At 42.3% G+C, this 17,770-nt stretch overlaps 1 protein-coding gene across 1 annotated transcript in view; it reads right to left on the bottom strand.

Moving 5' to 3' along the window:
* Positions 1–10,327, bottom strand: part of LOC138644533 (prolyl endopeptidase FAP-like) — a 164,566-nt gene extending 154,239 nt beyond the window's left edge. The window contains exons 1-2 of the mRNA XM_069733051.1: positions 10,197–10,327; positions 9,892–9,973 (exon numbers count right to left, since the gene is read on the bottom strand). Coding sequence (XP_069589152.1) covers positions 9,892–9,973; positions 10,197–10,202 — 88 coding nt within the window. The 5' untranslated portion in view covers positions 10,203–10,327. The remainder of the gene's footprint in view (positions 1–9,891; positions 9,974–10,196) is intronic.
* Between the last annotated feature and the right edge of the window lie 7,443 nt (positions 10,328–17,770).

Raw genomic sequence — 17,770 nt, forward strand, 5'->3', positions numbered from 1 at the left:
CACAGCTCTCCTACATACACACACAGCTCTCCTACATACACACAGCTCTCCTACATACACACACAACTCTCCTACATACACACACGGCTCTCCTACATACACAGACAGCTCTCCTACATACACACACAGCTCTCCTACATACACATACAACTCTCCTACATACACACAGCTCTCCTTCATACACATACAACTCTCCTACATACACACAGCTCTCCTTCATACACATACAACTCTCCTACATACACACAGCTCTCCTGCATACACACACAGCTCTCCTACATACACATACAGCTCCCCTACATACACACACGGCTCTCCTACATACACACACAGCTCTCCTACATGCACACACAACTCTCCTACATACACACACGGCTCTCCTACATACACATACAGCTCCCCTACATACACCCACGGCTCTCCTACATACACCCACAGCTCTCCTACATACACACACAGCTCTCCTTCATACACACACAGCTCTCCTTCATACACATACAACTCTCCTACATACACACAGCTCTCCTACATACACACAACTCAGTCCATACTGTATAATGGCCACACATGATGCTCAATACTGTATAATGGCCACACATGATGCTCAATACTGTATAATGGCCATTGGCCACACATGATGCTCCATACTGTATAATGGCCACACATGATGCTCCATACGATATAATGACCCCACATGATGCTCAATACTGTATAATGGCCACACATGATGCTCCATACGATATAATGACCCCACATGATGCTCAATACTGTATAATGGCCACACATGATGCTCCATACGATATAATGACCCCACATGATGCTCAATACTGTATAATGGCCACACATGATGCTCCATACTCTATAATGGCCACACATGATGCTCCATACTTTATAATGGCCACACATGATGCTCCATACTGTATAATGGCCACACATGATGCTCCATACTGTATAATGACTGCACATGATGCTCAATAGTGTATAATGCCCCCCTCCAATCTTGTATGTATGGCTCATCTCCCTCCCATCCCATATGCATGGCTCATATCCCCCCTCCTGTATGCATGGCTCATATCCCCCCTCCTGTATTCATGGCTCATATCCCCCCCTCCTATATGCATGGCTCATAATTCCCCCCACCTCCTGTATGCATGGCTCATAATTCCTCCCCACCTCCTGCATGCATGGCTCATAATTCCCCCCCACCTCCTGTATGCATGGCTCATAATTCCCCCCCACCTCCTGTATGCATGGCTCATAATTCCCCCCACCTCCTGTATGCATGGCTCATAATTCCCCCCCACCTCGTATATGCATGGATCGTAATTCCCCACCTCCTGTATGCATGGCTCATAATTCCCCCCCACCTCCTGTATGCATGGCTCATAATTCCCCCCCACCTCCTGTATGCATGGCTCATAATTCCCCCCACCTCCTGTATGCATGGCTCATAATTCCCTCCCACCCCCTGTATGCATGGCTCATATTCCACCACCACCCCCTCCTGTGTGCATGGCTTATAATTCCCCCCTGTATGCATGGCGGCTCATACCCCCCCTTCCTGTATGCATGGCTCATATTCCCCCGTATGAATGGTTCATCTCGCTGCAACCCCCGCTTCCCCCGCTCCTTCTCCCATCATGGCACGGGTGGCTTACCATCCTCCTTCATCCCCCCCTGTCCCTCATACTCACCTGTCAGCTGTCCCACGGCCACACTGCGCGGCTGCGCCGACATCCCTCTGGCTCTGTCCCGGCGCAGCACCTTCTTCCTGAGTGAGCGGTCAGGTGGTACTGCTCATTAAGGTCATGAATATGCACAAATTCATGACCTTAATGAGCGGCACCACCTGACCGCTCACTCAGGACGCGCTCCAGATGCTGAGACTAGGCATCGCTGGAGCGGGGTCAGGGTGAGTATTGTCTGACTCTTCAAGGAGGGTGGGTTGTAGGCGGGGGGGCGGTCGGAGGGTGGGTGCTAGTCGGGGGGCGGGCGGGGGCAGGGGCGGTCGGTCGAGAGGTAAAAGAAAAAAACTTGCTCACTTGCTCAGGTGCCGCCCCCTGCATCGTCCTCGCCCTAGGCACGTGCCCTCGAGTGCCTAGTGGCAAATACGGCCCTGCCTACATTCACACACAGCTCTCCTACATACACACACAGCTCTCCTTCATATACACACAACTCTTCTACATACAAACAGTTCTCCTACATACACACACAGTTCTCCTACATACACACAAAGCTCTCCTACATACACACAACTCTCCTACATTCACACACAACTCTCCTACATACACACACAGCTCTCCTACATACACACAGCTCTCCTACATGCACACACAGCTTTCCTACATACACACAGCTCTCCTACATACACACACAGCTCTCCTTCATACACACACAACTCTCCTACATACACACAGCTCTCCTACATGCACACAACTCTCCTACATACACACAGCTCTCCTACATACACACACAGCTCTCCTACATACACACACAGCTCTCCTTCATACACACACAGCTCTCCTACATACACATACAGCTCTCCTACATACACACACAGCTCTACTTCATACACACACAACTCTCCTACATACACACAGCTCTCCTACATACACACACAGCTCTCCTACATACACACACAGCTCTCCTTCATACACACACAACTCTCCTACATACACACAGCTCATCTACATACACAACTCTCCTACATGCACACAACTCTCCTACATACACAACTCTCCTACATGCACACAACTCTCCTACATACACACAGCTCTCCTACATACACACAGCTCTCCTACATACACACACAGCTTTCCTACATACACACAGCTCTCCTACATACACACACAGCTCACCTACATACACACACAACTCTCCTACATGCACACAACTCTCCTACATACACACAGCTCTCCTACATACACACACAGTTCTCCTACATACACACAAAGCTCTCCTACATACACACAACTCTCCTACATTCACACACAACTCTCCTACATACACACACAGCTCTCCTACATACACACAGCTCTCCTACATGCACACACAGCTTTCCTACATACACACAGCTCTCCTACATACACACACAGCTCTCCTTCATACACACACAACTCTCCTACATACACACAGCTCTCCTACATGCACACAACTCTCCTACATACACACAGCTCTCCTACATACACACACAGCTCTCCTACATACACACACAGCTCTCCTTCATACACACACAGCTCTCCTACATACACATACAGCTCTCCTACATACACACACAGCTCTACTTCATACACACACAACTCTCCTACATACACACAGCTCTCCTACATACACACACAGCTCTCCTACATACACACACAGCTCTCCTTCATACACACACAACTCTCCTACATACACACAGCTCTCCTACATACACAACTCTCCTACATGCACACAACTCTCCTACATACACACAGCTCTCCTACATACACACAGCTCTCCTACATACACACACAGCTTTCCTACATACACACAGCTCTCCTACATACACACACAGCTCACCTACATACACACACAACTCTCCTACATGCACACAACTCTCCTACATACACACAGCTCTCCTACATACACACAGCTCTCCTACATACACACAGCTCTCCTACATACACACACAGCTTTCCTACATACACACAGCTCTCCTACATACACACACAACTCTCCTACATGCACACAACTCTCCTACATACACACAGCTCTCCTACATACACACAGCTCTCCTACATACACACAGCTCTCCTACATACACACACAGCTTTCCTACATACACACAGCTCTCCTACATACACACACAGCTCACCTACATACACACACAACTCTCCTACATGCACACAACTCTCCTACATACACACAGCTCTCCTACATACACACAGCTCTCCTACATACACACACAGCTTTCCTACATACACACAGCTCTCCTACATACACACACAGCTCACCTACATACACACACAACTCTCCTACATGCACACAACTCTCCTACATACACACAGCTCTCCTACATACACACAGCTCTCCTACATACACACACAGCTTTCCTACATACACACGGCTCTCCTACATACACACACAACTCTCCTACATGCACACAACTCTCCTACATAAACACAGCTCTCCTACATACACACAGCTCTCCTACATACACACACAACTCTCCTACATTCACACAAAGCTCTCCTACATACACACACAACTCTCCTACATACACACAAAGATCTGCTACATCATTCACACACACTTCTGCTGCAGCCTTTAACACTTTATACACTACCACATTTTGAAGTTTCTTCTAGTTAGGTACCAGGTGGGTAGTATTCCAAGTGCTTTTGTCATGCGCAACTATTAAATGTGAACAAGTCAAAATGGCTTCCTTCACAATTTTTTAGTAGTGTTTTTTGGCTTTTAAAAAGTACTATGCGTTTCATGATTTTTGCTATACTTTTTTGTGGCTTTTATAGCTTTTTGTTTTGCATAATCTAAACTTAAAATGTATTTTAAATGAATACCAAATGCAATAAAAGCACATAAAATGTAACTAAAGAAGCCTCACAAAAATACATTGTGCCTGACACATCAAGACTGGCATTGTTCATGCTGGTTTTGATGAGGAAATGGCCTGGAGTCAGACACTCCTGATTCATAAATGTACTATAATTAAGGGCCTTTGTTGTGACAGGTTCGAGACAGTTTTTAATGTTTTCTACATCAGAGGTCCCCAACTCCAGTCCTCAAGGCCCACCAACAGGTCATGTTTTCAGGATTTCCTTAGTCTTGCCCAGGTAATAATTGCATCACCTGTGCAATGCAAAGGAAATCCTGAAAACATGACCTGTTGGTGGGCCTTGAGGACTGGAGTTGGGGACCTCTGTTCTACATGGATCCCCTTGTTTTAAATTAATTTAAATTAAAGGACTTTTTATTTTACTGGATGGTCATGGCGAACCTTTCCTCCCTTTGTGGTTTTTGCTTATGTTTTTTGCTCCAAATTAATCAAAATGGCATATATAATTGTCCCTTTTTCTTATTTTAACAGGTTTTTATTTTTCTCATCATTGAGAAAGGTCACACGTTTTCAAAATGTCACAAAAAATGTGCCAAAATAACTGGCGTAAAAATCACTCCAGGGACCAAACTGGACTAGAGTTACTCCAAACTTTGCGAGTTTTTAAAGAAGTCACATTTCGTGAACCTGTCTAAAACATCTGGAAAAGCCAAATTGACATAAAAATCTGAAAATGAGCTAAACCGCCAAAGACAACTTGAAAAAGGTGCTAATCATTTTATGAAGTTCTCACAAATAAAAAAGTCACAAAGAAGAGGTAGTCCCACCAAAAACCTGCCGGAAAAGCTATGATGACTATGGGCCTAAACTTTCCATCATTTATTCAGTAAATGCTCTCCATCGTTTATACTCTCTGATTAATGTCCCTTTAGCTACATTAGTAAGATTTTCCTGCTATGACATCAGAAGTTATGAGTGACCTCCTAGTGAGGACAAAATCCTGTAGTCAGGGCACTGAAGGATAAGTCCATGATTTCTTCACTATTAATAGTGGAAAGGAAATAGAGACAATGTGCATCCTACAGTATATATATACCATATATACATATGTATATGAAACATTTTAAACACAAATCTACTGTATGCATTTGAATCAGGTTTTCCCTCCGCCCAGAAACCACAAATTCTGATTTTCCCCATAATCATTAACATAAGGCTTAAAGTAAAATGCCTTTTGGGAAAACTCCAACATTTTTATGAGCTGAACAAACCTTGGCTACAGAAAAGAGCCTGTAAAACTATTTTGTGCAGCCAGTAAGAAAAAGATAGAAAAAAAAAGTAAAAGTATTAAGTTTAATTCTTATTTTATGAATGGGTACATAGAAGAGTTCACAAATGGACTATAACGGTGCCCTCTTCTGGAGTTGGTTCACACCACCACATCCCTAACAGCCTTGCACAAGAAGACTCCTTTCCACCATTCTTGGGGCAATTTCTGAACATTATTTTTCAATTCTCACGAGCATAATGATTCCATGTACCTGTCCTTTCCAAAGTACCATCATCCAATTATCCAGGTCACTGGAGGACACAGACCTAAAAGGTCCCATGTGCAAGAACAGTACATGGGCCCTTTGCTGTTCAATAGTTCAATATAATATACAATCGCGTCTATTTTAGAGGTAGAAATGCGCCCCCTTACCTCTAACAGGTTGCACCAGTGATATGCCCACTCCTGATACTGGTTTGTCCTTGTTAGAATATATACAATACAAATACTTCCAGGTTAGGACCTCCCCGGGAGCAGAGACTTCTTACCGATGCATCATTAGCCTCTGATGATACTGGGGTAGGCTAAACTAGACCCATAGTGTCAACCAGACCTTCATTCTAAAACTGGATGTTCAGATGGGAAAATTCTTTACATGGATCTCCCAATGTCTTACCTAGCTGCATGCAATTTAATATTCATCTGAAAAAGAAACGGACATTCCCCGTCTGGGAATAGCAGCTGATCAAAGTGGTTCTAGTCTCAGGACTCTGTATACACCTGTTACTAAAGGTACCTTCACACTCAGCGACGCTGCAGCGATACCGACAACGAGACAAATGAACAATCTTATAAGGTGACCATCAACTTCAGATCACCTACAACCAACTCTCCAATACACATGAATGCTGGGCCGCATGAGTGTTCATGTGTTTACAGGTACGTTCACACTCAGCGACGCTGCAGCGATACCGACAACGATGTTGATCGCTGCAGCGTCGCTGTTTGGTCGCTGGAGAGCTGTCACACAGACAGCTCTCCAGCGACCAACGATGCCGGTAACCAGGGTAAACATCGGGTTACTAAGCGCAGGGCCGCGCTTAGTAACCCCATGTTTACCCTGGTTACCATCGTAAAAGTAAAAAAACAAACACTACATACTTACCTTCGCTGTCTGTCCTCGACGCTGTGCTTCTCTGCACTGACTGTGAGCACAGCGGCCGGAAAGCAGAGCGGTGACGTCACCGCTGTGCTTTCCGGCTGGCCGGCACTCACAGCCAGTGCAGAGAAGCACAGCGTCGAGGACAGACAGCGGAAGGTAAGTATGTAGTGTTTGTTTTTTTTAACTTTTACGCTGGTAACCAGGGTAAACATCGGGTTACTAAGCGCGGCCCTGCGCTTAGTAACCCGATGTTTACCCTGGTTACCAGTGAAGACATCGCTGAATCAGTGTCACACACGCCGATTCAGCGATGTCTGCAGGGAGTCCAGCGACGAAATAAAGTGCTGGACTTTCTGCTCCGACCAACGATGTCACAGCAGGATCCTGATCGCTGCTGCGTGTCAAACTGAACGATATCGCTACCCAGGACGCTGCAACGTCACGGATCGCTAGCGATATCGTTCAGTGTGACCGTACCTTTAAATGGGAAGAGAGAAGTACGATTCTGCCAGACATCTCTCGTGCCAGCTTTTTTCCTGACAGATCAAGAAGATCGGGGGTCAAGATCCAACAAACCCCATCCTTCTTTCCTCTTACAGATAAGAGTCAGAAAAATACTCATTACAAAAGATAGGTGGCCTCGCATAAAACAGCAGGTCCGATAACTTTTCTCTAATGTGTGTGGGCCCTTTAGTATCTCAGAACAGACATCATGACCACATCAATGATCTACTAAGCAGTAGTGTAGCTACCAGGAGAGCAGAGGAAATCATATATGAAAATAAGCATCAAAGCAACCAGTCATAAAAAAAAATCTAAATTTTATTCATAAATATGTAGAAATAACAAACAGAAAAAAACTTAATAGGGATGTGACAAAAGTGAGCCAAAAAAGGTGGCAACTTAAATGAGACAGGTACCCTCAGATACATATAAGAACAAATCTAGTTGCTCCAACTGGTATGTATACACATTATACCAAGAATTATACCAATCATTATAAAGTCCCAGGACGAACCAAGACCAGAAAATAATAACCACAGAAAGGCTGTATGCCACAACTGTAAAAGGAGCAAGAAGAAAATTGTAAACTAAGATGACCTGTAAACATACCTGAGCGGTACCTGGAGCTCAAAGGTGCCACCGTATAATGTATGTTATGGGGTAGTGGAGAAATCTGAGAGGGAGCAGCATGGGGGTTTGTGTATCATATGGAGAACTGTTGGGGGACAGTATGTACAGGAGGGAGCATAGAGGACAATATATACCGTAAGAGTGGGGTGGACCATCTGGAGAAGTGAGGACATTACAGGGAGGTGTAAGACCAAATGGAGAAATGGGAGCATGGGGGGACCATATGGAGAAGTGGGTGTTCAATATGAAGAAGATGAAGAAATGGGAGAGAACAGGATGAAAAATTGGGAACATCTGAGGACAATATGGAGACGTGGGAGTGTGGTTGGATTGTATGGAGAAATTGGGGCACAGTATGGAGAAGTGGGGGATCATATGGAGAACTGGGGGACATTATGGTGCTGTATTGAGAAATGGAAGCATGGGTGGACCGTAAGGACGAATGGGTGTACAATATAAATAAGTAGGGGGACAGTATGGAGAGGTGGAAGCATAGGAGACAATATGGAGAAATGGGGGTACAGTATGGAGAATTGAGAGCGTGTGGGGGCCATATTGAGAAGTGGGAGTATGAGGGAATCATAGGGGAGCAGTATGTAGAGATGGGAGCATGGGGGAACAGTATGGAGAGGTGAGAGGGTGGGGGACAATATGGAGAAGTGGGGGCACAGTATGGAGAAGTTAGATTCTTGTATTTACAATGGATCTGGTAATGGATTCATGTACTGACCATGGTCCTGATCATGTACAAACATACCAATCCATAATTGATCAGAGGTCATCATCCGGCTGAGGCAGTCACCTTTCTGCCACTGGTTCCCTACTGTGGCTGTCACCTATGCTGCCGAAGTGGGAAAGGTAAGTGCCTTAAGGAGCCAAAGGTTATAGGGACGTTTATTGTATATGAGGGATGTTAGTGAAGGCACAGTATCATATGGGAAGTATGAAGAGGAAGAAAAGTGTGGTTCTACTGCTGTATTCATCTACTGATGGTAGCTCTGGCACTGCATAAATTTACCAATAGTGGTTCTGGTGCTGTATTCATATACTGACTGTGGTTCTTGTGCAGCATTCATGTACTGATGGTTGTTCTGTGTATAGGGGAGCTGTGGCGTGTCAGTAGGATGGATGAAGCGTTTCTGCAGGTTGGGTATATATGAGGACAATGCTGGAAATTGTGAAGTCAAATGTGTCTTTGTTGCAGTCTCTGCAGTGCAGTCATCTGCTGAGGTTCCTCTATACCTACGATAAGGCTTCACCACCATGGTTACCTGGTTATGGGCCCAGTCAAAAAGAGACATGACCTATTTATGACTGGCTTCCAGCAAAGTATCGACTTACTGCAATGTTGTGAAAGTTGTCTATACAAATTAGGATCCCTTCAGCTGCTAGCTATCAAGGGGCTGTCAGGCTCCTTTTGATGTGAACTCTTTTGGAGAAGGGTTTGGTCGTTTTCACAGCTGATTCTATTGTGTTCTCCTCAAAAGTGACGACAGAAGAATATGGGAACTCCCAGCATCATAGGAATTAATATGCACATATCCAAGTCAAACGTTAAAAAACAGAGGACATGGTGCCAAAAACATTTTACGGCTGAAATGATCTAGTGATTCTAGCATATAGTGAGTTTAGTTTATTTCTGTTATTATGTTTTTTTTTTAAGAATAACATTTATAAATAATATAACAATATGAATAATAGAGAAAATAATAAAAAAAATAATAATTGTCCATCCATCTATCTATTTATCTGTAAAATTTGGCAAATAATATAAAATCTACTCACCGGATTTAAGAAGTACAATCATTATGACAGGTATTAAAAGAACAATGGCTGCAGCTATGACAAGAATGACTTTTAATTGAGGCTGCAAAAAGAAAACGTAAAATCAGGAAACAAGATAATAAACAAAATAGCTAAAAACAGAAGAATTCCGCTATCTTCCATTGATCATGATGATACAGTGACCGCCAGAAAGATGTATTAATATATTTTTAAAAAATTCTATAATCAATTTAACATTTTTAAACACTATCAAATAATAGAGAGGTTAATTTCTAAAATAAAAGGCTGCATCTTGAGGAACTCACCTTCATCCTTACTAGAAATATAGGAAACTAAGAGAAAGCTGCTGAGAATTGCTTCTGAATGGTCGTGAAGTGCCAACGTGCAGGAAGTTTCCTTAGGAATCACAATTCCTCCAAAACACTGTTGATTTTGCTCAATACTTTTGGCAACCTTTGGAGATTTTTAAAAAAAAAGAAATTGAAAACAGATTTTATGGGCGTATTTTGCTTTTGGGAATAACAGTGGGTGGCTCCAAACCTCTGGGTCCAGCAGAAATTGAGCTAAACTTACCATCCACCTATGACTCAACAACTTCATATAGAAAAATGTGCAAATAGGTCAAATCCACCACAAAGTAATAAAATCTGCTACAATAAGTTACTTTAAAAGGTAACAGAGTGATCTCAGGAACAGCAACGGATAGAAGTTTAGTAGAAAAAAAAAGTTTGTGTCTGTTTCTTTTTATGATTCATTTCCTGCAAAAAAAAAAACAACAACCCAGGACTGCATGTCACAAGATATGGCAAAGTAATAAGCGCAGTAAGCACGCCGGATAGTTAAGGTCACGTAACACATGGGATGTATAGACAGGCACACTTTGTTTCCTATATTTTTGGGGTGTGAGACATGCAATGCATTGATATTTTTTTTTGTTCACCATTAACAGGATTTTCGGGGCTTAAAATATTGTTTCCCTGTAAAAGTGAACAGCTCAGCTCCGTTCACTGTGTAGTGGCCATTCTCGGGTACTGTAGCTCAGCTCATGCTGAAGTGAATAGTAGATGAGTGGCAGCACATGGACAAAGCCACTACATAGTGAACGGAGGTGCGCTCAGTTTACTATTTACATCCAACCTTCAACGGGGATGACTACAGCTGATGGGAGGGGTGCCGGGTGTCGGACCCCCACCAATCCAATCTGAAGCCGAAATATGTTTATCACCACTGAAATAATAATCATTGATCACCTTTTCTCACTATTGTACTGTTCCTTTATTACAGTTACTGAATATTTCTAAATAAATTTACAACTGGGTATTACCATTCCCATTGACAATGTGACATGCCTCTATAGGCTTGGACTGGCCCACAGGAGAACGGGAGAATTCTCTGGTGGGCCCCTGTGCAGTAGTAGGCCACCACCCTCTTATATGAGCAGTACTTGGCACAATACAATTGATTCGTCATATAGAGACAAAGGCAGCTTCTTATTAATTTAACAATTGACCCAAATTATCACTATACAATTTTATGAATGAGGATAATGTCAGGGGGTTGGACCAGATGACCCAGGAGGTCCCTTCCAACTCTACCCATATTGTGATTCTATATTTACATGTGGCTGAAAAGTGGGCCCCTGGAATTGATGTTACTGGTGGGCCATTGGCATCCCAGTCCAACAATGTGCCTTTATATAGTCTGGCAGTCTCAGGACGGATTCATCAGTGTTGGAGTCTGTAGGTACACACTCCCTACTGGTAACACCCTATTGTCAATTTATGCATAAATATCAGGAAGGAATAGCATTATTAACCAGAGGAAATTCTAAAATAATACAGGTAATATAGAGAGTGAATATAGCTGTGCTCAGTTCTTTGGTTACATACAACTGCCAATGCTGATCTTTGGGGATGCTAGGTGCCTGATCCCTCTTGGATCTGATATTGGTGACCTATGCCAAGCATATTTTTTTTATTACTCTTGCTAATTAGCGCCATTAATTTCCACATTATCATCACTGTCCCCATTGGGGCTCACAACTAAATTTCCTATCAGTATGTCTTTGGAGTGTGGGAGGAAAACGGAGTATGGTGAGAAAACCCACGCAAACACGAGGAGAACATACAAGATGAGGCCCTTGGAGGGATTAGAAGCCAAGACCCCATTGCTACAAGGAAACAATGATAACCACCGAGCACTCCAGAGTTTTACTGATTTGCCTCAAACATAAATGTTTTGAAATATTCTCATCAACAGACCCTTAATAAGGCTGATGATACATACAAAAATCAATACTAATAGTGAGTACATACATATGTAGAAATGAGCAGAAAAGAAGACAATTTACAAAAAAGTACAAAAGGTTCAGAACATATACTGTAAGCACGATCACTATACCAGTTTATATCGCGCTAAGATATATGAAGTCAAACAAGATACTTAAAGCAACCCAAGGTACAAGAGAAATGTCAAGAAGGCTAAATATACGGTAAGTAAATTGCACTTCTTGCAGCGTATAAAAAGGTGATAGTCTCCAAGAGAGTATCGAGTTCTACTGCAGAATGCAAATGGAGGATGAAATATATATATATACATATATATACGTATATATATATATATACCAGGGTGCGTCAAGAGGTCCCGTTGAGAAGGTGCTAAGGGAGGTGTCCTTTGTGTTATGGACCACCAGTGGAATGGAGGCATAAATCATCAGTCATAAAAAAAGCACTGCCTATTGGGGGGTAAAAATAAATGAGTGTCAGTTTGTCTAGACCAGTGTTCCCCAACTCCGGTCCTCAAGAGCCACCAACAGGTCATGTTTTCAGTATTTCCTTAGTATTGTACAGGTGATAATTGCATCACCTGCACAGGCAATAATTCCATCACCTGTGAAATACTAAGGAAATCCTGAAAACATGACCTGTTGGTGGCTCTTGAGGACCGGACTTGGGGAACACTGGTCTAGAAGATATTTTATGTTTGACGGACATCCAATATAGTCCAACCTGGAATACGGTTCTACTTTTCTCTACATATGCAGATACTTGAATGAGAGGTGGCCACCAGAGATGAGCGACCGTGCTCGGATGACGTGTTATCGGAGCATGCTCAGGTGTTATTCGAGTATCTCGGATGTGCTGGAATAATATGTTCGAGTCCCCGCGGCTCCATGATTCGCAGCTGTTACAGTCGGGATTGCCTGTTTGTTAGGGAATCGATATCAAAGTCCTGGACAACCTCTTTATATTGGAATATCTCATTACTCCAGACATACTCATCACAGTCCTCATTCTAAGGCATGGGGTCATCACAATCAAGAGCTGTAAAAATGGTATTCTGGGCTATTTGGCTTGGAACAAGCATATAGAGCATTAAAACACAAATAATCTGACTGTGAGATGGGAGAGAGTTTTCACTTTTTGTCCTTTTAAATGTATTAAGACTTGGGAACGTATAGAATATTCAATAGATATATAGTATTTGGAATAAAAGACAATTAGGTTAGGAAACAGTTATTTTTGGTAAAACAATTTTTTTTTTTTGACAATGTGAAAATTGATCTGGTCATGTAGGGTAGAAAACCATCTGTTTTTAAATAAGGCATCTGCCTGGTCTTCTATTCTCAACACACGTGCATCAGCAGCACTGGAATCCTATGTTTATTAGTTTTATTATTACTATCATTCATTTTTCATCACTTATTTTCTTTTAGTCTATTGTTTTATTATTTTATTTACAAAAGAATTACTGATCAGATGTTCTTTATTTATAGATTGATGAAGGAAAATAAGTGTTTTTTTTTTCCCGCACTGCTGGTGGACTGATAAAAAGGATACCCAGGAACTGTAATATTGCGGTTTTATTATCGACACGTTTTGAAGTCGAGCCACTTCTTAGCCATATGTGGACACAATAACAGATAAACAGATTTAAAGGAGGAGTATTGGAATAAAGGCCCCAAGAGGCACAAGATGTGACAAAGCTCACCTCTCAACTGTTATGACAAAAAAAACGAATAAAAATACCAAGAATAAAAATACAACTGTATGCAGGAGAATTTATATAGAACGGAACCAATTATGATTTGTGGTGTTTGAAGGAAAAAATTATGATATGTATTTATAGTGATGAGCGCGTGTCCTCGGATATTGTGTTATCTGACCCCGCTCGGGTATTATTCAAGTATCTTGGGCATGCTCAAATAATATTTTAGAGTCCCCGCGGCTGCAGGTCTCGTGCCTGTTAAACACCCGCAACACATGCAGGGATTCCCCAACAAACAGGTAATCCCCGCATGTGTTGAGGCCGTCTAACAGCTGAAAATCATGCAGCCGCTGGGACTAGAACATGTTATATAAGCATATCCGAGATACTCGAATAACACCTGAGCGTGCTCGGATATCGTGTTATAACATGCCCTCTAGAATGTAAGCCCGCAAAGCATTGTCCTCGCCCCTCTGTATCAGTCCGTCATTGTTAGTTTGTTTACTGTAAGCGATATCTGTCACTTGTATGTAACCCCTTCTCATGTACAGCACCATGGAATCAATGGTGCTATATAAATAAATAAATAATAATAATAACACGATATCCGAGGACACTTGCTGATCACTATTTATTTTGCATAGTGCTATGGTAAAATTAAAAATATATTGTAAATATATAAACTAATGGATTCGAACTGATGCTTTTGGGATTCCGATGTTTGAGTGATGCTGCTGAGTGAGCCACGAACGATGAATGCGACAAGAAACGGATTCTAAAACAATATAAATAATAATAACATAAATAATTCAATTTACACTTTCACTTTTTTCCACCACTGTTATGTCACACTCTCCAGTCACTACAAATATTAACATTGGATAATCCCACAAGTACCAGTCTGAATCCCATCTCTGCTCTGGTAATAAAACAAATTAGTTTTTCACGCAAAGATAATTTTTTTTAATTTGTTTAATAAATTGTAACAAAATAATCTCCACCACCATCACCTATCATTTTATTTTTTAACCTTATAATTATGCTATTTTACATCTTTCCTCTAAACCTTCTGTGATAATTGCAGAACTCAGTGCTGGGAGACACAGGGTCTATGGTCTTTCGCCCCATCCCCCCTACCCCCTGGTGAGAGCTTCAAAGGCCTGTTTAATTAAAGAAAAATATTGGTCTTGGGGAATCCCAAAGGTGGGGGATGAGTAGTATGGAGCAAGTATTCCTGGGATAAACTACACCTGATAGAGAATCTCATCAGATATCAAAATTATGTTAATTAGATACCCCTTTCCCTTATCTCACCTCAATGCATTTCGCTTCACAAGTGCTGATTGTTTTAGAATCCAAAGCTTGTCACATTCATCTTCCATGGTTCACTCAACAGCATCACTCACAGATACCGGAATCCCCAAAACAACAGTTCAAATGCATTAGTTCAGATAAGTACAGTATATTTTTATTTTTATCCAAATATTACACAAAATAAATAAATAAAATATTTTTTTGCTTCAAATATGACAAATCACAATTGGTTCCATTTTCTATAAATTTTCTATAAATTCTTGTACATACGGTTGTATTTTTATTTTTGGATATTTGTACTTGCTTTTTTTGTTATAACAGTTAATAAGTGAAGTTTGGCAAGTCATGTGCCTCTTTGGCTCCTCCTCCTTCAAAGCTGTTTGCCTGTTAATGTGTGTACATGTGGTTATATCCCGAAGGAGAAGTGTGTCAACTTCAAAACTTAATAAAACCGCAATATTACAGTTCCTGTGTATCCTGGATCCTTTTCATTAGGCCGGGGTCACACTTGCGAGTGTAATGCGAGAAATTCACGCGAGTCTCTCGCATTAATACCCGGCACTGCCGCTGGCACTCGGGACCGGAGTGTGCGGCTACATAGAAATACATGCAGCTGTACGCTCCACTCCGAGTGCCGGCGGCAGTGCCGGGTATTGATGCATCACACTCGCTGACCCCGGCCTTAGTCTACCACCAGCAGGAAAAATCCACTCATTATCCTTCATCATTCTTGTGCCGGGATCACACATGCGAGAAATACGTCCGAGTCTGGCATGATAATACCCGGCATTGCCGCCATCTCTCTGGAGCGGAGCGTGGGGCTGCATATCAATACATGCGGCCTCACGCTCCACTCCTGAGTGAGGGCGGCAATGCCGGGTATTATCATGCCAGACTCAGACGTATTTCTCGCATGTGTGATCCTGGCCTAATTCTGGTTTGGAAACCTGTAGATCTGCAGCAGCTGACGACCTCCAATTCTTCGAAATTGTTGTGCATTGCACAACAGCACCAGGTTAGAAAATTTCCCCATTTACAATTTTTTGCTATCAGATAGCACCCTATTGCTCCCCATCACCGCAACTTTATTTATAAATGAAAAATGGAGAATTCTTAATATTGACGAGATGGTCATCATCACTCTTTGGTTTGAGAAGGAGTAATATATTGGTCAGCCTCTGAAATTTAAAGAAATCTTTTCATCTGTTTCATGCTGCCCTAACAACGAGCAGCATCAATCAGACACCGGCTCCCGCATTAGAAACATCTAGATTTTATTTCAGACAAAAACAAGAGTTGAAAGCGCTGCCAGGCACAAGATGACTAGTCTAAGAAGGCATGTGCTTGTTGGCTTCTCCCCGCCTGCTCAGCGTGATTGACAGGTGTCTTTCCATGCACACACAGACTGATGAGTGTAGCTGAGAAGGCAGGGAGAACCCGGTAGGGACGTGCCTCTCGGACTTGTCACCTTGTACACTTCAGTGTTTCAGAGCAAAACAGATATGTTTGCAACGCAGGAGCCGTTCTGATTCATGTTTTCCATGGTTTGGATACCATAAAACATCTGACAGGTTTTAAAGCTAAAGTTCATTCTATAAGCCTAATTGTTCCCTTTACAAGCTCATATAATGCAGGCGAATGGAAATGCACTGATTCCGGTTTTCTATAGAGCAATAAATAAAAATGGGAACTTCTTTGAGGTTTACATAGGTTGCATTTTCATATTATACAGTGCTGGTTTGTACAGAATGCGATCATAGGTAAAAAAATAAGTTCTCATCCAGGTCAGTGACTGACTGCAGCGCTGTCTACATGAAGTCACTGCTGCAGCCTATACTTAATCACCAGAGTTCCGGACACACAATGCTGGTCCTAGGAATGGTAAGTAAAGTGCGGTTTGTTAATTTTCCACAAGGAATTCATCCAACAGGCACAGGATTTTCTGAAAAAGTACAATCCCTTTAAGTGTAAAAGGGATCTTCCGTGCGCAGCTTTACATCACCTGATTGGTTTCATGGCATCAGCATCTGTCTGGGATGTCACATGAGAGCTGCAGCCAATCAACAGAAGCTGATCGAGTGCAGAATTGACATCTCAAGTGGGCTGATTAGAAGAAACAAATGTCATAGAATCCTAGAATGTTAGAGTTGGAAGGGACCTCAAGGCCATCACGTCCAACCCCCTGCTCAATGCAGGATTCACTAAACCATCTCAGACAGATGTCTGTCCAGCCTCTGTTTGAAGATTTCCATTGAAGGAGAACTCACCGCCTCTCCTGGCAACCTCTTCCACTCATTGATCACCCTCACTGCCAAAAATTTTTTTGTAATATCTAATCTGTATCTTCTCCTTTTCAGTTTCATTCTATTGACATAACCCAAAAATCCTTTTTTACTGCGTTCGGTCTTCCTTGCAAGCTTCACTTCATTATAATGCAAACAGCATTATATTCATTTTTAGATACGCTCCCCTCTTTCCATTTAATGTCATCTAAGCTGAGTGGAAAAAACAGTAGGGATGCAGCATGGAGTATGGCGGAGCATCGACTTAAAAAAAAATGGCTTCCCATGCTAGATAT

The sequence above is a fragment of the Ranitomeya imitator genome, chromosome 7, assembly GCF_032444005.1.
Source record: "Ranitomeya imitator isolate aRanImi1 chromosome 7, aRanImi1.pri, whole genome shotgun sequence".
Taxonomy (NCBI): domain Eukaryota; kingdom Metazoa; phylum Chordata; class Amphibia; order Anura; family Dendrobatidae; genus Ranitomeya; species Ranitomeya imitator.